The sequence below is a fragment of the Protopterus annectens genome, chromosome 3.part0 (assembly GCF_019279795.1).
Source record: "Protopterus annectens isolate FY-2018-M chromosome 3.part0, PAN1.0, whole genome shotgun sequence".
Lineage (NCBI taxonomy): Eukaryota > Metazoa > Chordata > Ceratodontiformes > Protopteridae > Protopterus > Protopterus annectens.
The window spans coordinates 1,215,655,326-1,215,681,739 of NC_056731.1; the positions used below are offsets into that span (position 1 = coordinate 1,215,655,326).

Consider the following 26,414-nt stretch of genomic DNA (forward strand, 5'->3'; position numbering starts at 1 on the left):
TTTCGGCCACAGAATCCAAACTGAAATACAAAGGGCGGGGGCGTATCCATATTCATCAAGGATACCCACAACTCCAGGTTAGTGGTACAGCACGATGTTTCAGAGATCATCCATGTGCAACTAACAATGGGCAAAACTGCAATTCAAATAGTAGCTTGCTACAGATCACCCACCATGTCCCAGGACCCCCATTCCACATTTCTGGAAACACTGGGAAACATAAAGGTCCTATCAAACACCCTAATATTGGGTGATTTCAATTACCCAAACATTAACTGGGAGAACTACTCAAGTACTAACTCCCTTGCACAACATTTCCTAGAATTTATAAATTCAAACACCCTGGTTCAACTGGTCATAACTCCCACCAGTGGTAACAACATATTGGACCTGGTCATCACCAACATGGGCGACCAGTGTTTCACTCCAGAGGTCAACCCCTCACTGGTTAGATTTGACCATAAATAAATCACTTTGGATATCCACATTCCGCCCCCACCCCTGGACAAGGAAACCACCATGAAAAACTTTTCAAAAGCAAACTTCATGTTACTTAACACCGAGGTGGAAAGTTTCAAGGCCCCCATGCTGAAGGATAATGCTGTCCAAGCTGCAAAATCCTTTACTAATGCATTCTACGGGCACCTACAAGAATGCATGGATCGTGCCATCCCAAGCAAAACCAAGACTCACTCCTCCAAGAAAAGGAAACCAGTCTGGTGGACTCCTGCCATAAACAAGCTATACAATAGAAGGAGGAAACTAGTACAGAAAAGAGTAAAATCCCAAGAAGGGAAGACATCCCTGATCAGTATCAGCAAGAAACTGCAATCCCTCATAAAATCATCCAAGGCGAGCTTTGAAATCAAAATTGCCAAGGACTCCAAAGATAACCACAAGGCATTCTTTAGCTATGTCAAGAATCTAAGTGGCAATGCTCAGATCTGCTTGGAGTTAATGCAGAATGGCACAAAATACACTGAACTGACGAATATCACCAACATCCTGGCAGACAGGTTCAGCGCAAACTTCACCCCCCTCTCACCCCCAAAAGGGCCCATAACCATACCACAAGAATGTAGAGTTCCTGAAATCACAGGCACTCAGGTTAAAACAGCCCTCTCCAAAGCCAAAAACACAGCATCAATGGGATCGGACGGTGTCCCAGGCTGCATCCTACATGAGCTCAAAGATGAACTAACCCTTCACCTAAACACACTGTTCAAACTCAGCCTCTCCACAGGCTATGTACCCATAGAGTGGCGCACAGCAATGGTTATTCCACTCCACAAAGGTGGAGCAACAACAGACCCCAGAAACTATCACCCTATAAGCCTGACTAGCTTGGTTTGCAAGGATATGGAGTGCATCATCCTGGAACTCATTAACAGAGACATTGGGAACCTCCAAACAATGGACCCTACCCAGTTCGGCTTTTTTAAGGGCAGATCATGCCTTGTAAACCTGGTGGACGTCTTTGAGACAGTTACCAAGGCTATAGATGAGGGAAAGGTGGTACACACAGCCTACTAAACCTCACTAAGGCCTTCAACACCATTCCCCATTCTGGTATTATAGACAAGCTCACCAGCCTGATCATAAACCCCTACGTCACAGGATGGGTTGCCAACTGGCTCATGGACAGAACCCACATGGTGAGAGCTGCAGAAGCTAGGTCCGACTCTAAACCGGTTACAAGTGGAATTCCCCAGGGCTCAGTCCTAGGACCCTTCCTGTTCGGCATATACTTGTCAGAGGTACAGACAAGCACAGGAGGACTATGGCTGACCAAGTTCACAGACGACTGCAAACTAGGGGCTATAATTGACTCTCCAGCTGACACAGACATCCTCCAAAAGGGCCTCACTGAGATGGATACATGGTGTCAAAATCATGGCCTCAAGCTAAATGCCAAAAAGTGCATAGTCATCCCGTTTGGAAAAAACAAAGTACCCACAAACTACCACATAGGTGGTAGTCCCCTAAATACGGAAGACATAATAAGGGATCTGGGGATCCAAGTAGACAGTAATCTCACCTTTGATAATCACATTGCCAAAGTGGTTAGAAAATCCTTCTATGTGGCCCACCTAATCACAAAAGGGTTCAAATCCAGATTAAAAGAGGTCATTGTGCCCCTCTACTCATCACTCATCAGACCCATCACAGAGTACAATGCCCCATTTGGGATGTACCTTACAAGACACCTGCAACAGCTGGAAAGACCACAGAAGTACCTCACCAAGAGGATCACTGGCCTCAAACAGATGCCCTATGCAGCTCGACTGAAAAAACTCCAGCTGTACTCGGTTGCATACCACCTACTCAGAGGTGATCTCTGCCTGACATACAAGGCCATGTCCAACCCAGAATTGATGGACATGCTCCACCTAAAGAAAACCTTATCACCTCGAGCCACACGGTCTAGGGATCTAAACCTCACCACAACAATAAATAGGATGTGCTGGAGGGATAGATTCCTGTCCCAGAGACTTATGGAAAAAAATATTGAAGTCAATAGCAAAAAAGTGACATTTTACAGCAGGTGGAGTAAGAGTTTGGCCTCTGTGATATGGCTTTTCACATAATGTCAGGTAATCTTTAAAACTTTTTTTTTAATATTAACAAAACTTCACAAATCTAATCTATTTTCATATACACATAAATATCTCTCTATTTTTGTAACTGTAGAATGTAATCAGTATGTATCAATGACAGCTTTATTCATCATGATATGACCTTACACTTTATACTGAGTAACTTTTTGTAAGGTGTATACTTCTGCGTATTTTATACACATTCATGAAAAGGTATACAAATTACCAATATCTCATGGATATTTGTTATTATTGTTTTTCATTACATTTGTTAACTGTGTGGGTGGGCTGGGCAAATTTACAATTCGATCAATTATACCAACCATTTTGAAATAATTCAGTTTGTACCTGACAGTGGTAAATGCATATTTTACAAAACATAATTAATATTGTCATTGATACATAAACATTCCATTATTTGCATCGGTTGTAGAATGAAACACATTTAAGGAAAACAATATATGACAATATTGTTACGTATAATAGCTTAATGAGGTGCAATCATATATTACAGGCTGCATGTGCTGAGAGCTACTTGAGTCTCTCTTGGATTTGCTATGAAAAAATGTATTAGTATATGTTAAGAGAGGATTCAGTTAAAGTAGGTGCATGGTGTTGAGGCTGAGAAATAATCTAAAAGCAAGGATGTTAGTGAATGTTAGGTGCTGTAGTATTTCAGACAGAAGGACCAAGTCTGGAGATGATATATCCACTGGTATTGATGACATACCAAGGATGATAAAGAGAATTTGCCCCCGGATCATGGTTTCTAAGGGTGTGTTATGCATGATATGGTAGTATACTGGATAACTGTGGGTATAGTTCACTAATTATTATATTATAGAGAGTAACAGATAATAAAAAAGGTGCACAAAGGAGAAAATGGGAAATGTGTTATACGTAGGCAATGGTGTATGCATTGATCAGACACATACTGTATATGAACCTGAGAAGCTTGTACTCAAGTGGTTTGTAACATGTTTATAATTTAGGAGTTTCCAAGAGATATCAGAGGAAGAGACAACTCTAATTTTGGCAGGAAGACATTGTTTATAATTGCTTCACATGAACCTGCAGGGAGGGTATACCTCTTTGACTGAAACCAGTGAGTAACAACTGTTCCCAGTCTTTACCATCTGTATCAGTAACTTTCATTAAGATAGATTTTAGAATTTTTTAAACCTCTCTACTAGTCCAGTAGTCAGTGAATGGTAGGCTTGTGTCTTGAAATGTTCGACTTTAACACGCTGACATAAAAGACTAATACTCTTACCGTAAAAGGAATGACTTGGTCAGAAAGTATCTGGAGGATGACAGTATCAGTTCTCTGTTAATAACCTTAACATTACCATGGCAGTGCCTCTAGAAACATTGGAGTGTAGTCTTTTATTAGTATTATGCACTGATATCCATTGCTAGATTTTGCTCATGGCCCCACGCTGTCCATAACAATGTGCTCCAACTCCACAGGCACCTCTATAATAGGCATTGACATTACTAGAGTCTTAAATCCAGAATGGCGGTGGGGGGGGGGCAATTTTCTAGCTGTCTGGGAAATAAGCACAGAGGCTATCTATTCATTATGCCTGGCCAGTACAATACTACTTGTATTCTTTCATTTTTGCCTTTCCCTAGTTGGTTCCTAATATGACTATAGGCTACCTTCATTAGTATTGTTCTATAAGGTTTTGTCAGTAGTTTTTGATGTAGAATGTCTTCCTATCATTACCTGTTGCATGCAAAAGGTCTTCTTTTTACTCAGAAAAGGAGCAAGAAGTAATGGGTACAACTTGTCCACTATCTTTCCTTATAATGTTGATTATATATCTACATGCTAAGGCCTGAAACTCCTTACCTATATCCATCAGGTCAATACCTCTCTCCCTCTCATTCTTCAAAACCATTCTGAAAAACTTCCTAGCCAAAAGCTTTCTCTGTTCTTGCTCAACACCAGGATAAACTATATCCATTAACTGTGAAGAAATACCAATCCATACATTATACCTCCTTATTCTCCCTTCTTCACTCACTTCCTTACTTCTGTCAATTTTTCTCCCCTGGGTTTCTCTCTAAATATACCATAATATTCCTTTTTTCTCTCACTTCATATTGCAATTCCTCTTTGCATTATACTAACTTGCCTTTAATTTTTCTATAAATTGGATACAATTTTTCCAAATATTAAATCATGGTCATATAACTTACATATATTCTTAACCAATGTTTTCATATTATGTCTAATTTGGTATAATTGTTTAACCTGTAACTGTTTTTGTATTATTTTCAAAGATTGTAAAATTATTGTTCTTATAATGTTTTTGCAATACTTTGGAGATTTTCTCTTGTGGCCTCTGCTTAAAATGGACTCCTACTCAATTGGACTTTTCCAGTAATCAAATCTCAATAAAAAGTAATGTCTTTTGGCTTTTCCCGGTTGGGGTCGCCACAGCAGAACTCCGGTCCACTAATTATTGGCAGTGGATTTTTATGGTGCCGAGTTGCCAGCCCAACGCCCAACCTTCAAGGAAGGCACACCCATTCACGCTCACACCTACCTGCATATCTTTAACGTCACTTGGCTGTGGGGAGGACATGCAGACTCCACACAGAAGGCACTCCAGCCAAGAACTGAATGGGAGAACTTCTTGCTGTGAGGCGACAATGCTAACCACTGCACCACCGGGTAATCAAATCTTAATAAATAAATAAATGTTCTTTCTTTCCTTGTTTAAAGTATTATTCTCACATTGTGTTTTTTATAAAGTTTATGTGGCTTATCTGTAAATCCATAAATCAGTAACTTGTATCAAGGTGGGAGGCATAGCTTCCTCCTAGATAATTAGTGGCACTGTGGCTTCTCCTATGCCTTCCCATATAAGGCATAATAACAGACAAAAATCACCTCCTATCCTTTTTCTCTACATACCTCTTAAGTACTCTCTGTTCTTTTAGGTAAATTTTCTTTTTTAGACTGAGTAGATATCTTCCTCTCTGCCTCTTTTCCTTCCTTGACTTAACTTCTACCTGCAAAGGGTCTCTCGAAAAATCTTTTCTTTTTCTTTGCGTACAGATAACCTTTGCTTAGAGTCTGCCATTACTTGAATTTTCTGTTTGACACAAATGGATTCAGCACATTATATTATTCAACCTATTAAACTTACTGCTCACTTTGTTCCAAAGGTCAACACTTAAGTGCCTATCTTTATCAATCTTTGTTCTGTTTCTTCTAAGTTACTGTGCAGTCTTGTGTCTTCTACTAATTAATACTTTTGATGTCTGACAGTTCACTCTCAGTCCCTAGATTGACAACTTTTACAGTTTTGGGGTCTGTTGTTCTGTCATTGCAATTTAGTTCTGATTGCTGACAGGATCACTTTTTACTATTCAGCCACAACCAAATTTAAGCTCCTTTTAAGTTTCTTTGCTATATCCATTCTCCTAATTTTGATTCTAAACTTGTGTATTAGTGTTACAATCTTGTTTTCCACCCCACCCCCAAATTATTATAGTGAATGAGTGAATCAAGCTGCTGCTGTTGTTGTACCAATTTTGCATTACGTGTACCCCCCACATGTCACACTGTGTGTGTGTGTGTGTGTGTGTGTGTGTGTGTGTGTGTGTGTGTGTGTGTGTGTGTGTGTGTGTGTGTGTGTGTGTGTGTGTGTGTGTGTGTGTGTGTGTGTGTGTGCGCGCGCATGCGTGTGCAGGCTTAGTCTTTTTCTATCACCATAAATGCTTATTACCTCTTCTTTTTGATTATTACAAGTTTAATGCCTTCATTCCAGGGGACTCATGACAAGGGTAATTATGCTTCCAGAGTCTATCAGGACTATAACTTCCCTTGTCTCTAGAAATATAGAATGTCACCAATTCAGTATTTATATATAAAATTGCAAGAAGCATTTGCATGGTGTCAATGGTATATATATTATTGCATTTCTAGAAGTGTAATGAGGAATAGCCTGAAAGTCATGTGCTTTCTAATCTTTGGAAGTATGGAAATGCACATACCCTGAAGTATCTTACTGTACTCACACACACACACACACACACACACACACACACACACACACACACACACACACACACACACACACACACACACATACTCTCTCTCTCTCCCACACACACACACACACACACACACACATATATATATATATATATATATATATATATATATATATATATATATATATATATATATATCTATATATATATATATATATATATATATATATGGCCTATATTACGTTATCGAATGGTGATTTTTATCAAAAACGTAATAGTAGACCCCTAAATATTGAACCCCAATTACAACAAATGCTAATTAGAACGAATAAACAGTTTTTGAAAAGGAATAGTTGGCCACCTTTAGGATGATGACATGTAACGTACAAGCGAACTGCCATCAGAGTCATTTAAATAAATATATATATATATATATATATATATATATATATATATATATATATATATATATATATATATATATATATATATATATATAAAGTCATATATTTAAATGGTTTACATATTTCTTATGCATGTAACTGTAAACGTGCATGATGTGTTACTAAAAAGAAATATACACAATATCCAAACGGACAATCCTCGGCAGCCAAACAAGCAAAATAAATCCACCGGAACCACGTAAAAGTCCAAAAAGTTTAATAAATATCCACAGAGCTTAGTTGGTTAAGCGCTTTCACTCGTCAAGCGAGTTTCATCAGAACGCTTGACAAGTGAAAGCGCTTAACCAACTAAGCTCTGTGGATATTTATTAAACTTTTTGGACTTTTACGTGGTTCCGGTGGATTTATTTTGCTTGTTTGGCTGTCGCTTGGATATTGTGTATGTTTCTTGTGGGTTGAACCAAACGGTCTTATTGTACTAAAAAGAAATGGTAAATGTTGACATCGTGCTTTTAACAAAGTGCCGAGTCAGTTGATTTAAATTGCACTATGTTTACTGACGTATTGTGCATTATAGCACTGTCTAACGCGAACTATGGCTGCCAACTCACACTCAAGTCCTGGTGTTGTAGGTAATATCTATGAGACAGTTATGTCTAAAAAAAATAAACCAATGCTGTGTATTGATGGATATCTTTAGAACTTGGAGAAAGTAGTAAAACGAAGAAAGTACTGGTGATGTAGAAATGCAAGGGTAGAGCAGTGACAGAAAAGGAAGTTGACGGTGAAATATTATTGAAATCTGTAGGACATGATCACGCTTCAGATATCATGCTTCAGATGTTACTGAAGATTAAAAATATAAAGCTTGTCATGCACTGAAAGAAATTGCTTAGGTGCCCAAAAGTACACCTGCTCTGTTAGTAGATGATGTTGTAGCCTCATCTTCCGTAGAGACAACTGTAACTTTGCCATTGAGACGGTCAGTGCTTCAACAAGTAAACGGTGTTAGAAAACAAAAGATGTTGACACATAAGTCTGTAGGCAGTACATTAGGTAGTGTAGCTACTACAATGTTTTCACTCAAAGAAGGTCACTTTATACAAAAGAGAATGGTAGAGTTGCAGAATAACGTGCATGTTATTGTATTTGGTACTAAGGACAACTTACAAAACTTGTGTTAAAGTACCATCTGGTTTATGGATGCTACATTTCTGACAAACGGACGACTTTGTCCATACATGGTTTGATATCCTTTGGTGGAAACTGTAAAAGTGTGCCTTTAGTGTACTGCTTGATGTCCAAAAAGTCTTTCAAGGCATACAACTATTTATTGGAATGTTTATTTCCTCTATTAGAGTCAATAAACTATGAGCCAACAGTAAAGTTTATTATAACAGACTTTGAGATGCATCTATCAAAAGTGTAAAGCATAACTTTGCTGAAGTAATTAGTAAAGGTTGCTTATTCCACTTTGCTCAGACTGTATGGCGCAAAGTGCAATCAGTAGGTTTAGCAACACTTTATGGACATTCTTCAACTTTTCAGGTAGAAGTTAAAAAGTTGTTTGCACTGTCACTTGTTTCTTAAAATGAAGTTGTTTCTGCTTTCCACATACTTTCTGACATATTCCCTGTCGAGGGTAAAGAACTTCTGACATACTTCTCAGAAATGTATGTTTTAGGGCGACCGAGGAAACAGCACACAAGAAATACAGGTCCCAATAGATTTCCTCCCATGTTTCCAATCTCATTCTGGAACGTTTCAACTTTAAATGAGTTATGTTTGCCTCGTACCCAGAACTATGTAGAGGGATGGCACATGCGATTGAGGTGTTTACTGGGAAGACGAATCTGTGACATTCCTGCAGTTCTAGATGTGTTGATACGAGAGCAAAGCAGAGTAAATGAGGTGAGGATGCAGTTAAAGCCAGGATATCTTCCCTCTCCTAAAAAACGGAAAACTATGGAGATATTCCTGTATGCAATCAGTGTTTAACAAAAGAGCAGCATATTCCACTATTGAGTTTATAACTGCTGTAGCCATGCTGTTAAAAGTGTAGTCTCCTGTAGCCACAGAAAATCGTATGATCTATTTCATATATATTCTTTTTTCCTTTGTGTCTGTTAGCAATAGTTTGTATTTGACACTATCTGGAAGTAGTCTAATTGAATTATACAGACAAGTATTAATTTAAATACATATAGTTTAATAGGAATAAAAGGTTTGCAGAGCATGGTATAGCTTAGTTTTCCATTTATATTTAGACATGTAAAGGATACAGAATGCTGAATTAAGCAGTTAAATATTACTTGTAGTTTTATCATTCCTATTGTTGTTTGGTAGCAGTGCACTGTTTGAATAACTAGTTACCATGAGTCACGGTTGAAGTGACGTACTGTTTCTTTTACATTTCACGAATAAGGAATGACACACAGGCTCGGGTTGTGAAGTGGGCCAAGTATAAAATTCTGACATTTTCATTTTCGTTATTTTTACTGTTCGACTTCATGCCAGTTCGATATTTAGGGATCGACTATTACGTTTTCGATAAATTTACCATTCGATAATGTTTTATATATATATATATATACAGATATATATACATATATATATATATATATACAGATATATATACATATATTCTTGCATTTCATGTTTAGAAGTGTACGTATGTTTAATATAATTTAGTATAATTTTTTTCAACCCTTTTAACTAAGTGATTGCTGTGCAGGGCTATAACTTTTTTAACTGTGTTGAATTTTTAGTATGAAATTCTCAGGGTAGTCATTCTAGGGACGATTCTGTCAAACTAGCATGTGTCATTATTACTATGCTAAAAATCTAAACTCAAAATGTCAAGTTATGGCAGAGAAGTATGGACATCTGTTGGAAATAATATTAACAAAAAAAGTATGTTTGGTATTTTTACTGTTTATTTGTTGTACAGTGTATATTATTTTTTTAATTCTATAGAATTTTCTTATGAAATTTTTAGTGGTCATTGACAGGAATCTCTGTCTACGTACTGTATGCTGTTGTGCAGTTGCATTTGTTATTGTCCTTTTGAAATCATTTTCAAAAAAATCACATTTTGAATCTGAGTTGCACAAATTCAGAGCGTCTGGTGGTGGTAGCAATCCATAGATGATATGTTGAAAATATAAACTGAGAACAAATAAATTGTTGTTTGACAAACATGTGCATCATTAAAAATAAAACTATGAGGCAAGTGGGTTGTTTGCTGAAAAATATTTCACTAAGTGATCCAGAGGAAATTACCCAGTTACACAGAATGCATATTAACCCTTTGCTTGAACATAATAACGTATTTTGTATTTATAAAAAGTCAGACTTAAATAAATCAGAACAACTACAAAGAAGGTTTACTAGAAGTATTTCTACAGTGAAAAGTTTGACTTATATGGAAAGAAGTAAGAGGCTTCAAGTTTATTCAATCCGTTATATGTAGTCTTTCAGGGGTCACCACAGCAGATCACTGTTCTGCTATTGACTGGCAGTGGATTTTTACGATGTTGAGTTGCCAGCCCAATGCCAAACCTTCACAGAAGGCATACGCACACACTCACACACCTACCTGCATGCCCTTAAAGTTCAGTCAACCACAGGGAAGACATGCAGACTCCGCACAGAAGGTGCTCCAGCCGAGAATCGAACAGGAGAACTTCTTGCTGTGAGGTGACAGTGCTAACTGCTGCACCACCGTGGCCACCCAATTCATTATATGTAGTACAGGTGGGAAAATAATACTAACATACAAAGCATTTAAGGATGTAATGAAGGAAGTGTTGCTTAATCTTGAATTAAGATGTAGTTGTATTGCTCCTTAGTATCAACTTGAATTTTAAACTTTACATGAATAAATCAGTATTGAAAATCAGGTTTATTACAAAGATCATCCCAAAATTTGGAATGTTGTTCCTAAAGAAATCTTGAAGTCAAAGATTATAGACATGTTCAAGGCTCAGATGGACACATGGATAGGTGATAGAGTCTTTGATGCAAATCTTTGTAGTCAGTGAGTTAATGGCTATCGGCACATCACTGGTAATCATAATTTATGAACGTATATGTATAAAGTTTTCCCAAAGTTATTGACATTTGTTTAAAATAATATTAATAAAGTACATTTTTGCGCATTTGTCAGGTTTCCTGTGGAGCCCTTATGCTTACAGCTTCTGTTGTAATGGCTCTTATATCAGGATATTTTTTCTATTTTGTAATTATTGCCTGCATTTTAGTTAAAACTATGCAGAAGTTCACTATAGAGTCTTGTTTTATTGCTGGTTAGATTTAGTGGTAAGAGAAAAAAAGGCTGCCAATGAGATTTTGAAGACAGTGTTGAAGGGATCTATGGCTGAATGTGATGTTGTAAGTGAACTGTTATAGTTTCCTCCCTTGCATGGAACACATTTAATAAACAGGTCACTAGTAATCTAACTGGCCCATGTTCCTTGCCCATTTTATGATATGTATATGCATATGTTTATATCACTGTGCAGGTGTGCATGTGTTTAGATGAAAGAATATGCTCTCATATTTTTTTCTGTCAAAGCATGTTAGTTGGTGCTCATCCCTATAGCACAGAGATTTCAATCACTGACTATGATTCAGGCAGCTTAATTTGGATTAGCAGTATGGTTGTTGGATGGACCAAGTCAGAGGGTATTGGATAGGAAGCTGGTAGTAGGTTGCCTATCATGGGGGAAGGGAGTGGCTATGCCGACTCATTAGAGATCTGCCTGTGCATGTGTGATTGCTCATGGAAGAGACTCAGCAGTCTCATGTTCTAACAGTGGTGCAGACATCAGTGAGTTGGGGAGGTGTCATGTGTGGGCATGTGTACCTCTCCCCAACCAAGCAGCTATTGCAGAATCTGCAGACCCCTCCTGGGAAAGGGTTAGGAAAGATAGAGAAGGAACTGCTCTGTGACCAACACCTGGCCTGCTCCCCAGCAGAACTAGCTTGCCTTTATAAGGAATGGATAAGCTGATTATACTTTAGAGAGGGGAATGAATAGACCATGGTTTTCTTGTTTCTTTCCTAGTCTGTGATCCTTGGCTCTCTCCCCTGTAATCACAAAAATGTGCCAGCAGTGTTCAGGAATGGCAGACACCGTGTAAATCCTATAGGGGATAAAACATAATAATGTAAGGGTGTAACTGAAAATGTAACAGTACGCCCTCTAAATGTATTAAAGACTGCACTGTAGTTGGATTGTTACTTCTTGAAGAGTGAATTTTTGCAAACCTTTGTACAGTACATCAAATCCCCCTTCAGATTTGATAGTATTCACAATGGAATTACTCACAGGTTTGGATGAATGTGAACAGCAGCATTGGTGTACTCATTTTGTATCACTACAAGCTTGACTTCTGTACCATAATGCAAACAAGGGTGAAATACCTTTGAAGCAGAGATTTACAGGGGTGGTACTTACAAGCTAGAATGCCCAATGTCTGGCAGTTTAGCACACATGTAAACTCTGTGAACTGCTGCTGATTTCTTTTCTTGTACATCTAAGTTAGATCTCCTCAGTCTTCACTTGCAAACAATATGACTCTAAATAACGTCCTTATCCAGTCAGTCCTGCTATGCCCCTTGGAAAAGAAATGTGTTTAGTGGTCTTAACTAGTTAAACATAAATAGTGCATGAGTGGTCTAGACAAGCAGCTTATCTCAGGCGTGATTACATACTAACCATTTGCATCTGTTCCATTTGGAAAGGTGCTAATCTATTTTATCAGCTTTCTATCGCTGGGTTTTTGGGGAGGTGGGGCTAAAATGTCCCAGTTAATCAAGTCCCCTCTGCTCTGCAGCTCATGGAGAAGATATACAAGGTGAAATGTCTGATAGTCCCGTACAAGTCCCACCACAAAAGTCATGTGGATATTTTTAGTGATACCTGTGTAACTTTTAGTGGTACTGCGCAAAGTCCTTTATGGCAAAATGCCCTCTGCTCTGCACTTCATGACAAAGTTATTTGAAGTGAAGACCTTGAGAATCTGATGCCACCCCAACCCTAAAACTTGTCATGGGTATTTCATACTTGCTTAGTTGTATTGTGGCCCACACATATTTATGCATTCTAAGATTATTGAAGCAGAATATGCTGTTGATGCAGTTCCCTCATGCACTATGTAATGTCTAGAAACATAACTTTGAAAAGATTCTTATGAATATGTACATATATATGTCCACATTTGTGTGCCCAACTACAATGTAGTCTCATAAAGAACTTAGTTCTTGCCTTTTCAGTCAAACTCTTAAATGATTGCCTATGTTATTCATAGTTTAGCCACAGTAAAACACCTGAGGCAGTGGTGCACATCTTCAGTATTTATTTCAGCACAGTGTTCATTTCTCATGGTCTGATATAGAGGAATGATTACTCAAGAAGAGAACACCAGCCACTGAAGCAGGAAAACCTAAATCTGATTCTTACATTTTATATACACTACACTATTCACTGTTTGCACTAACCTGGACAAAGACAGTTTTACAAAAAACATGCTTTATCTAAGGAGCATTGCTCATCTACATGCCATTCATTTCTACATTCTTGTGTTTCTACAGGGGCCACCAGGACCCATAGGCCCTCCAGGACCAAAGGGGCAAGAAGGAGTAAAGGTAAACCATTCTGAATTTCTTCACATTTAGGATCATTCTTCTATCTGGTGCACTGGGTTTGCAACTTAAAAATCCATTGTTTGATGGCCTTTGGTTTTATCTGCAGGACTGAATTCACTGCAGCACTGTTTTAAATATTGTTATATATATACATTTGTGCTATTTTCTTTTTACTTTGCTGATATTTGTGCACTGCTGTTTATGTAGTTGCATATCACTGTACCATTTTGTTCTTACATTTTCATTCTCTTAAACTAGGTTATGAAAGAAAAGAGGCCTCAGTGCCCCATTTTGCCAGTCCGTTACATAAATAAACAAATAAACAACAGATGTGATGTTTCAACAAAATATCCTGGAAATTATTGACAATTGTATTATGTTTACACAGGGGCTTCCTGGTGAGCCTGGAAAACTAGGTCCTATGGGTTCTCCTGGAAAAACAGTGAGTAAAACAATAGCTTACCTTTTAGCTAGTATCTGTTTTGTTTATTATTAACATAATGCTACTCAGGAGTGGTGTTATGACAATGAGCAGTTTATACAGATACCTTACAAACATATACAAAGAGAGAGGTATGCAATTAGGATGACAGAAAAGAAGTGTAGTATTGAAGCACTTTTAAAAATGTTTTCTCCACAGAGCAGGTATTAACCACATATTTAACATTACCCTTTCAGGTACTAGTATAATAACAAGACAGAAACTGTGCACACATTAGCTCTGAAATGGTGCTTCAGACTTTCAGATGTAAAATTCTATTCATACGCAGATTGCTTATTGTTTATTTATTTATTTAAATGTCATAACCAGGGCAGAACATTGATCATGATGCACACATTTCAGTTAAACAAGGAGATAAAATTCTATAGTGAAATAAGGACAATAAATATAGTAACACTAAAATGGTATGCAACAGGTTTCATACATATTAAGTACACAATGTTTACAATAGATAGATATAGATATATATATGGGTCTACTTTGATTCACTGAAAACTCATTTCCTGAATTTTAAAACACTCACACCAAATCGCTGAAAGCTCAAATCACTGAAAACTCATTTCCAGAATTTTAAATCACTCACACCAAATCGCTGAAAGCTCAAATCACTGAAAACTCATTTCAGTGAATCACATTTCACCAAATGTAAGTACTGTTGGGCAAATAAAATGTATATGCCCTTTTCCCCACTGTAGTGCAATCCTGGAGTTAGTATATATAGTTAGGGGGGTGTAGGTGGCACAGCCCCCCACATTGGAGGGTGTGGGGGTGTAGCCCCCCACCTACGTTTGATTTAATATATTGTTAGCGATCAGTGAAATGAGATTCATAAGTATAAAAGCTAAGCAGTTGGGAGGCTATACCCCCCACACCCCCCCTAACTATGTATACTAAATCCAGGATCACACTACAGTGGTGAAAATTACATATATGTTTTATTTGGCCAACAGTACTTACATTCAGTGAAATGTGATTCAGTGAAATGTGTTTTCAGTGAATTAAAGTATACCTATATATATATATATATATATATATATACATTTATATATGTTTTTTTCTGACGTACTATTTTGTAATGTATATTTGGATCCTTTGTTAAAAGACCATGGACACAAAACATATGCACTTGTGGATGGGATGGTAAGAGACAAATCAAAACAATGAGCAAGAAATTATATTATATTAGGTATGTCAGGAAGAGCCCTAGACACAAACACTACTGTGCATTACACTGGGGGGGGGGTTCACTATTTGTGCATTCTGCAGTGACAGAGCCACACTATATGTTCTGATCTGTAGGGCTAGTCACAATTTTATACTGTCAGCTACTGCTATGCCATGTGATATAGAAGGTTATTATCGGTCTGCATTCATAACTATGTTGAATTGTGATCTCAAAAGGGATTCAATAGATTCTTCAATCCATTTCAGGGGAAATATTCTTGAAATGGATTGAAGAATCTATTAAATTAATAATTTAATAAACACAATCGTACATTTTTGTAGTACACAGGGAGTTTTAGCCGTTTCCCAATTCTAGTTCTTCAGTTTCCCAGGTTAAAGAAAAAAAGATGTGACACTTCTGTGTCTAACAGCTTAAAAAGCTATTGGGCACTGCTCAACTTGTTACCTCAAGAGCCAAGGACAAAGGCCACAGATAAAGGGGCACTTTTAAATATTGATACCTTAAGTCACACATAGTAGTAGGATGTACTTTAACATGCACTATTTGAAAAGTAAGACTTCTTTAATTGCAATGGAAACCAGAGCATCTCACTGTTGTAATATAAAGTCAATGCTTTTAGGATGGACAGAGCAAAAATCTGAGTCAAAAGCAGGATGTCCCTTGCAGAGACATTTGAGACATATCTAGCATTTCACTTCTGGCTGCTATTTGTCTGGTGACATCAACATGATGTGAGTTTTTTAGTTTCCCAGCCTCCTTAATGAAACTGTGAAGGTTTTGGGATTGACCCTAATATGAAGGATCATAACATATTGCAGATGATCAACTTTGAGCAGCAGCTGAACTAAGAGCATTTTCCACTCCACATACTTATCTCTTATATGCACCAACTCCAAGACTGCAGCATCTCAGGGAAAAGAGAAATCCCCATGACACCCCAGTCTCAGACCTCTGGAGTAAAACCCAATTTTCACAACTAAGGGATCACATGCAAGTATGTCAAGCGCTGGTGTCTTAGAAACAAGCCTGGTACATGGGTTCCCATGCAGTTATGAAGTGACTGCAAAAATGAAACTCCAGTGTGTGTGACAGTATGAGCTTTGCTTTGTCATGACAGGGAAACTTTAACCTTGCCATAACATGGGTATTTTTTGCACTTCAGCTCAGAGTGTAATCAGCATGCTTCAAGTACAATATTGAAGATTATGATTGATTCACCAATCATAATTGGCATATTATGTGTTTGAGACATGGATGCCAACAATTGTGGTTTATTCCTAGCTTATTTAGCTTTCCTGCTATGCCTGAGTGGGGAATTGTGCCAAAAGCTTTCACCAGGTAGACGTATGCAGTATGTATCATTTTGCCTACATCCATTACCAATGCTGATGGATTTACTACACATCAGCTAGTCAAATGACATCAGAAATATTCAGTCTAGCCACCTAAACCTCTCCTGTGACATCAATGGAATGTCTTGGAAGGACAGGTATATCTCTCAGAGGATACATTGCTCTAGAACAGATTCCCCATCCACATAAAACAAAGTTTATCCCTGTCCATTTTCAAGTGCAACTAAGATCTATGGTTAGGAAACAGAAAAAATACCACAGGACTGCACCCTGTACTACTAAAGGACAGAGGTACATCCGAAATGTTTTATCCCATGCATGAGTCCTCTCAAACTATCTATGGTATGATCCAAGTTATTGGGATAGGTTAATTTGAGAAAATAAAGGGAAATTGGTCAGGCTTAAAATAGGCCACAAGAGCAGCTATCTCAGTACTTACCTAAGAGCTTATGAACCTTTATCACGAACATGTAATAAAGGTTATGATCAGAGACCTGATAATTATTCTTTATAGTGCACATAACTTCTTCTCCTCCATGTACTCTTGTTTACAAAATAAAACAAAAAATGCTAAGTGATTTGCCAACTTTCAAAGCAATAAAGCATTTTGCAAACACTATCAGAAAGGCAGAGAAACATGCCTTAGTAAAAAGTGTCAGAAAGTGTCAGAAAGATAGCATAACATATTCTTATGCTAAAAAAGTCAGGGACAGATTACTGGTACAGGCAGCAGGCAGAAAAAAAATATTTTTTTAATCCTGGCTAGTGCTAGCAGGTTTAACTGACTAGCACAATATTAAATCTTAACATCTTAAGCAGGGATGCTTAATAATGGTTAGGTGTGGGTCTCATACTATAAACGTGCTTAACTGGTTTGTCTTTTTCATGATTTCAAAATGTAATCACTGCACTCCATGCGCTACAGTGTTTTTATTGCATCTATAGTAACTCCTGTGTATGGTATGCTGGCTATGTTTGCCAACAAGGGCCAGTACTATAAACGAGCCCCCGTCCCTCAGATCATCAAGTGAAGAGCAAAAAAAAAAAGTATGTTCCTTCTAATGGCACACCAACCAGGTGGCCAAATGCATGACATGACACCCCCCCCCCTGCTCTAGCCATTCAAATCCCTTTTCTGTGCCCTGCCTGAAGCCCTCCTTCAACACATTATATTAACAAAATAATAATAAATATAATATTTTTAAATTGTAGTAAACTGTTTACTACAAATACAAATACCTAGCCATATACTCCTTAAATATTCATAGCCTAACCAACAAAATCACTGACTTCTATGCCTGAATAACCCATACAACCCCTCACATCTTCACCTTATCTGAAACCTGGCTTAAGCCACCCATCTCCAATAATGAAATTCTCCCACTAGGCTATAATATATATCGCTCAGATAGATACCCAAAAAAAAAAAGAGGTGGAGTTACCATCCTCCATTTCAACAGCCTCAGTTTATCACCACTCCCCACACCAATCCCCAACTTTCACCCAGCATAATTTATAATATTTAACTGCCACCTCAACCCTCACAAAAAATAGCTAGTCAGCTCCATCTATATCCCACCTGGAAACAACTTAAACACTCTTGAAAACATACTATCCTGGTTTTCACACAACATAACTTATGAAACTCTCATCTTAGGAAATGTCAGCTTAGACTGGTCCAAGCTGAAAACTGACTCTCCACAAAATAGTATCAACTTACATGGCTTCCATCAACACATATCTTCCCCCACCTGACTCCATAGAAATGCATCTTCTAGCTCCATAATAGACTGGATGCTTACCAACTCCCCTCACCTTTACCACAACCCCACTACTCTTCCAGACCAACTTAGTGACCACCTCCCCTCTTCTGTCTTCAGATACACCACCCAACCCCCCAAACTTCATCTATATCGAGACTGCCATAGACTCGTAAAATTTAATCTAACACAATTCAACTCTATTTTATCTTCCACAGACTAGTCTTTCTTAAAAATATCCCACTTGATGATGCAGTCAACAGATTTAATAACATCTTCCTGAATACCCTAAACTCCCTTGCTCCTTGTAGAAAGATTCAAATAAAATCCAATCATGCCCTCTGGCTTTCCAAAGAAACTAAGTCCCTCATGCTCAAAAGAGATAAAGCCTGGAAAGCCTGAACCAAAACCAAAGTAGTACCCCTCTTTCACCACTATAAGCACCTCAGAAACTTTACTAAGAAACAAGCCAATGCAGATAAAAAGTCCTTTTACAATTCTGGCCAACTCGCTAACAAATCCAACCCTCAAAAATTCTGGACTACAATTAACAGAATTCTGTCCTCAGGCCATCCCTCAACCCCCAGCCCCTTCCCCAACACACCCCCTCTAGAAACAGCTATCCTTCTTAACAAACACTTTATCAATACCATTCAGTCACTTATTCCATCAGACGGTAACACTACTCCTCTGTCTACCCCTCCCAACCTACCTGATAATCTTCCTTTCTCTCTACATCCTGTTTCCACTTCCAATATTCGATCTCTTCTTTATAAAATCAAACCCTGCTCTCCCCCACAGATAATCTACCTCCTGCCTTCCTCAAACTAGCTGCAGCCACCATAGCCTATCCAGTGTCCATACTAATCAACAGATCTATACAGGAATCCACTGTCCCTACCCTTTGGAAATCCTTCTTCACTATTCCACTGCACAAAGGTGATAATTCTACTGACCCTTCTAACTACTGACCCATAGCTATCCTATCTCCCCTCTCAAAGATTCTTGAAAAATGTGTCCACTCTCAACTACTTAACTACTTGGTTCACCATAATCTCCTCACCCCCACACAACATGGTTTTCATTCCCACCACAGCATAACTACTGCTCTCCTGTCCTTTACCCATACCATTGCAGAGGCCCTGGACATTAATAGACTCTTATCCTGTCTCTTCCTCGACCTCTCCAAGCCATTCAATACAGTCTCTCATCCCCTACTACTATCTAAACTTGTTAATCCCAATCTGTCTTCCTCCTCCCTTGCCTGGTTCTCTAGCTACTTATCTTGCAGGCAGCAATCAGTAAAATGGCTCTCTTCTACTTCTCCTTTCATACCTGTCCCAACTGGAGTTCTCCAAGGCTCCATCTTGGGACCCCTCCTCTTTTACATTTTTACCAGTGACCTCCACACATCTTGTAAACGATCATCCCTCAGCCAATATGCTGACGATTCTACTCTCATCTCCATCTCAGACAACATCTCTGAACCTCATACTCTTACCATACAGACCTTCCTCTCTACTGAAAGTGGCTAACTAGTAACCTGCTCAACCTCAACCCCAAAAAGACCAAACTCTTACTATTTCTTGCACACTCTCTCTCACCACAAATATACCTTTACTATCACTTCCTCAAATAACACTACTATCAAACCTGAAGCTCACACTAAACTCCTAGGGGTCATCATCGATGATGAACTGAAATTAAATATGCACTTACTACACAGTATAAAAAAGACTCACCAGAAACTAGGTCTTCTATATGGAAACAAAAGATTTCTAACTCCCAATGCTAGACTGTCCCTTGCCCAAGTTTTTCTCCTTCCCTCCCTTATTTATGCTGCCCCGGTATTTACCCATAACCAAACTACAACCTTAAACAAACTCCAACAAACTTACCGTAAGATAGCTAGATTTGTCACAAACTCTCCATATAATGCACACTACTGCTTATCCCTAAACTCTCTACACTGGCTGAAATTCCCCCAGTTATTGGTGTTATCTCAACTTCAAATGCTACACTCCTTTCTCTACAAACCTTCATCCTGCCCTCTCTTCTCTCATCTCAATCTATTCTCCTCTTCGTACCTCTAACCAACTACTATTACAAACCTACCGACCCAAAAAAACTATCGGCAAACACCTTTACAAATCGTCCATTGCCCAAGCCTGGAACAAACGTCCTATGGACATATGTTCCATTATTCACCCATCTCATTTCAAAGAAAAACTCAAGACTCACCTACTAGACTCCAAAATCTGTCCTTGCCAAGCCCCAACCTAAAAACTTTCCCCATCCCCTCTTTCATATACCCCCCATTTCAACTAATATGTCCAAATTGTGGTGATTTTCCCAAATCTCTGATACCTGCACTGACAAATCAAACCAGTATTGTAAATATGTAAATATGTGATTTCGCTGCTACCCTGTAAAATACTACAGGTACACTGCCTTTGTTCATTTCTTCTTTTGTGTTTTTAACTTATGTTTAATCAGTTTATCATATTCAACTTGCAACACTGTATACATTTTCTTTAAGTAACATCATTTCTTTTTTGTAAACTGTGTGTTTAAAAGACCTTTTTAGTAACTGTATATTTTCTATGTAAACTGCTGTGCTTCGTGGAGCTTTTCTCCTCGGGTCTCTACTGAAAATGGGTCACAAGCCCAGTTGGACCAACCCGGTTAACAAATGTCAATAAATAAATAAATAAATGTGACAAACAGTAAGTCCAACAACAGCACCACATATGAGGCAACCAGACTCACTTAAATTACCCAGATTACTCAGAGAGTGTATAAAAGCAAAGATCTTTTATTCACATAAATCCAACAGGTTAGCGCTTTCACGTATTGCTTCCTCAGACCTTGAAAATTCAAATGCAACAGTTGCAATCTTTAAATACTGCAACAGTCAAGGGTGAGCCCTTCACTTAAACATTTAAAGGGAAATAACTTCATTATCTACCTGCTGCCAAATGACACAGTATAAAATAACAAATATGCATACTATATCACTAAACATTAAAGCTAAAAAACTGTCATTATAACAGACATAACAATAAATAATCAAAGCCTTAAATGAAACACTACAAATGTTGTCATTGGGCATACGTTCAAAGTTAAAACTGTTCTACCTAAAACATTCAAAGTGAATCAGCTAACATTAGCCATTCTACCTATATATAAAAATAAATATAAAATATCAGAACAATCAAAGGATATATACATCGTAGAAAACAGATTCTAGATGGAACATAAATGTACATATTTCACTATCCATAAATGTCATGGACTCAAAAAGAAGACATGGGCGCAAACTCATTATATCTCATCCTATCTAAAAAACCAAAGCCGCGTTCATTTCCAAACTCACATTTGCATTAAAACATTATTATGTTGCCCTGTTCACGTATAATATCACCAGTCTATATATATGACAAAAATGAAAAAGGCAAAATATCCTCTCAGTTTATTTATAAGGCTAATGTGAGATAACCAAGCTCCTAGATCTCAAAATAGGTTTGATAGAGGCTCTCTCATTAAGGCCATAGCCTTTATCAGCTCTCAGCCTTACTATCCAGTTGGTTTCTTTCTTCTCCGTATTATTTCTGATGTTACCCTCCCTAATTATGGGCTGCACATAGTCTATGACCATAAATTTAAAGTGATGTTCTTGCCCAAACACTAGAACATGTTTTGCTAATGCATTTTACATGTACTTAACCCTAATGGCATGCAGATGCTCCCTCATCCTATGCAGGAACAATCTATCTGTCTTACCAACATAGAATGAGGGGCAACCCTGAGATATACTACATATGAACTACTGCAATTAGCTGACACCCTGAACCTATACATCTGTCTAGTGTCTGGATGTGTTAACCTGTCAGTACCCATAACATATTCACAAAAGTTACAGTGGCCACAAGATGTAGTCCCCATACAATTATTGAAACCTGGTCTATAATGTTGTTGACATAACAACTGTTTAAGATTAGATTTATTCTTGAATCTAAACATCAGAGTGTCCCCTACAATTTCTCTAATGACTGAATCTGTAGTAAGGACACACTAATGACGGTTAATAATATCTATGATGGCACCATTGTCCATTGTGTAATACATCAGTATCCTAATACCATACTTTCTCTATTGGTTCTAGCATTACTATTATTACCAGAAAAGTATGGGGCAGCTCTCTCTTGTCTATAGATGTCCATATCCTTAAGGCTTGCCTTTATCTCTTCCTCCTTGTAGCCACGTACTTGCAATCTGTCCCTAAACATATCCAACTCAGATTTTAAAGCCATCATCTGTGGCATTTAGGTGAGAGATTCTCATTCCTTGACCTTTTATAATATTTTTAAAAATATACTGTGGATGCATACTGTGTCTATGGAGGAGTGTGTTCTTATAACATTTCTTCCTAAAGACACCAGTATTTATATGTACCATCACCCTTTCTACATAAACATCCAAATGTTCCAGCCTATGGGATGAGTACTTCAAAGTTAATCTTAAATATTCAGTCATATTGTTCATCCAACCTATACACTTAGTTCATCTGTGGGTCCATCCCAAATGAGGAACACATCATCCAGAAAACGATGATAAAAAGGTACCCACCTCTTGAACCAATTCTCAACAAATAACATGTCTTCCTCCCAAGCAGCTAAAAACATGTTGGCGTAGCTGTTGGCACACGAGGTGCCCATAGCCACGCCATCATTCTGTATGAAGAACCTGTCCTCAAATACAAATACATTATTTTCCAGGATGATTTCTCAAAACAGACATAAAAGATCTATGTTATGTTCTCCATAGTCGCTGTGTTTTGCCAGATATTTCTTGACTGATTCAATACCTACATTATTGGGACTAATGGTGAAAGACTGAACATCTAATGTCACAAAAAGCATATAAGGTTTCAACTCATGCATGCTATTAAACTCATAAAGATCTGCCAAAAACTGCTTAGTATCTTTAAGTACAGTTTTACTACAATTAACTATTGGTCTTCGATGTTCTCTACATATAGAGAAAATGGTTCTGTGGACCAACCCCTGCCTGAGACTGTTGGTCTCATGGGAGGGTTTACACCATTCTTGTTAATTTTTGTCAGGCCTTGAATAACTGGAATCATAGGATATTCAACTTCCAAAAATTTACCCATATCTGGTGATATTAAATGACTGTTAAGGGTGTCAGCTAATTGCAGTAGTTGGCATGTAGCATATTTGGCAGTGTGTCAGGGTTGCCCCTCATTCTATGTCGGTAAGACAGATAGATTGTTCCGGCATAGGATGAGGGAGCATCTGTATGCCATTAGGGTTAAGTACATGCAAAATGGGCAAGAACATCACTGTAAATTTATGGTCATAGACTATGTGCAGCCCATAATTAGGGAGGATAACATCAGAAATAATACGGAGAGGAAAGAAACCAACTGGATAGTAAGGCTGAGAGCTGATAAAGGCTATGGCCTTAATTAGAGAGCCTCTATCAAACCTATTTTGAGATCTAGGAGCTTTGTTATCTCACATTAGCCTTATAAATACACTGAGAGGATGTTTTGCCTTTTTCATTTTTGTCATATTTATAGACTGGTGATATTATACGTGAACAGGGCAACATAATAATGTTTTAATGCAGATGTGAGTTTGGAAATGAACGCAGCTTTGTTTTTTTAGATAGGATGAGATATAATGAGTTTGTGCCCATGTCTCCTTTTTGAGTCCATGACATTTATGGATAGTGAAATATGTACATTTATGTTCTGTCTAGAATCTGTTTTCTAGGATGTATATATCCTTTGATTGTTCTGATATTTTATATTTATTTTTATATATAGGTAGAACGGCTAATATGTTAGCCAATTCACTTTGAATGTTTTAGGTAGAACAGTTTTAACTTTGAACATATGCCCAATGACATTTGTAGTGTTTCATTTAAGGCTTTGATTATTTATTGTTATGTCTGTTATAATGACAGTTTTTTTAGCTTTAATGTTTAGGGATATAGTATGCATATTTGTTGTTTTATACTGTATCATTTGGCAGCAGGCAGATAAGGAAGTTGTTTCCCTTTAAATGGTTAAGTGAAGGGCTTGCCCTTGACTGTTGCAGTATTTAAAGATTGCAACTGTTGCATTTGAATTTTCAAGTTCTGAGGAAGCAATACATGAAAGCACTAACCTGTTGGATTTATGTGAATAAAAGATCTTTGCTTTTATACACTCTCCGAGTTTTCTGGATAATTTAAGTGAGCCTGGTCACTTCATATGTGGTGCTGTTGTTGGACTTTCTGTTTTCTTCATTTTCCGTGGTGAGGCGTTAACTCTGTTGGGAGTACTTTGTTGTTGTTTGACTTAAATGTGACAAACAGTTGCTACAGCTTCAACACTGCCTGTCTGGAGCTCTATGGTACACATGTTTTAGTTTAACAAAAAAAATGTCTTCTTTTTAAACTGTAGCAAACTGCTTGCTACAAATGAGAAAACAGTTGCTACAATTTATACCCTGCCTGCATTGAGAGTAACAGCTCAGGTTTTAGTTAGAAAAAAAATAAATAAAATAAAAAAAATAAATTATATATATATATATATATATATATATATATATATATATATTCAATAAACTGGAACAGTAATCAGGATACACCACGAGAAGTCCAATGTTGTCAGTAAAATTCTTTTATTCCATAAAAACTGCAGAAGATAAGCGCTTTCACGTGCTTAAACGCACGCTTCTTCAGATCTATTAACATCAATCTCTAGTGCCCTTTTATACAGTTAATACAATTCCTAATTATTCCCAATTAAAACCCCATTGCATACTTAATCAATCAAGTGTTTAAAGGTACAGCACAGTTCTACCTTATAAATAAAATATCACATGCTTTAAAATCCACTAGAAGTTAAGGTATTTCATCATTGGCATTATGCCTAATATGTATATTCATATACATTTAATCCCTGTAACTCAATTTAAGAGCTTAGTACATATTATACGTTGTTTTTCGTTCATTTATTCATTGTTTACTTTCCAGTGCTTCAAGCATCTAAAATTGTTTTGATACCTGTGCTAAACTCTAGGAGAGTTAACGTAAGATGTATACATAACAATAAAAATAAAGAATGTCTATAAAAAATATAAAAAATGTATACACATAATTTAAACACTCTCTATAACTTCTGACACAAACTATGCGTCTTCAGCATAAAATGCTTAAAATTCAATCGCTATTTCTCACTTCTCTGTTTAAGCATAAATGTGAAACTGCGTGTAACCATGCAGAGAAATGCTAATGAAATACATTGATATTTATTCAGAGCTTCTCTGCACAATGAATAGATATCCTCATAAAGCAGTTCTTAGAATGCCTGGTATGTATATTCATATACATTTAATCCCTGTAACTCAATTTAAGAGCCTAGTACATATTATACGTTGTTTTTCATTCATTTATTCATTGTTTACATTCCAGTGCTTCAAGCATCGAAAATTATTTTGATACCTGTGCTAAACTCTAGGGGAGTTAAAGTAAGATGTATATATAACAATAAAAATAAAAAATGTCTGTAAAAAATATAAAAAATGTATACACATAGTTTAGACACTCTCTATAACTTCTAACTTAAACTATGCGTCTTCAGCATAAAAATGCTTAAAATTCAATCTCTATTTCTCACTTCTCTGTTTAAGCATAAAAGTGAAACTGCGTGTAACCATGCAGAGAAATGCTAATGAAATACATTAATATTTATTCAGAGCTTCTCTGCACAATGAACAGATATCCTCATAGAGCAGTTCTTAGAATAACTTATTATGTCAATATGTGCAGTGTAATATACATCGCAATTATGAATATTATGACTGATGTCTAATACAATTCACTTAGTTAACTTGAATTCCAGATATAAGATAGCTTATATTGTTGGATATGAAAT

General features: G+C 37.2%; 1 protein-coding gene across 1 annotated transcript in view; it reads left to right on the forward strand.

Moving 5' to 3' along the window:
- LOC122797026 (collagen alpha-1(XXI) chain-like) overlaps nt 1-26,414 on the forward strand; it is a 1,114,432-nt gene that overhangs the window by 770,260 nt on the left and 317,758 nt on the right. Inside the window, exons 19-20 of the mRNA XM_044065795.1 lie at nt 13,610-13,663; nt 14,052-14,105. Of these exons, the coding sequence (XP_043921730.1) occupies nt 13,610-13,663; nt 14,052-14,105 (108 nt within the window). The remainder of the gene's footprint in view (nt 1-13,609; nt 13,664-14,051; nt 14,106-26,414) is intronic.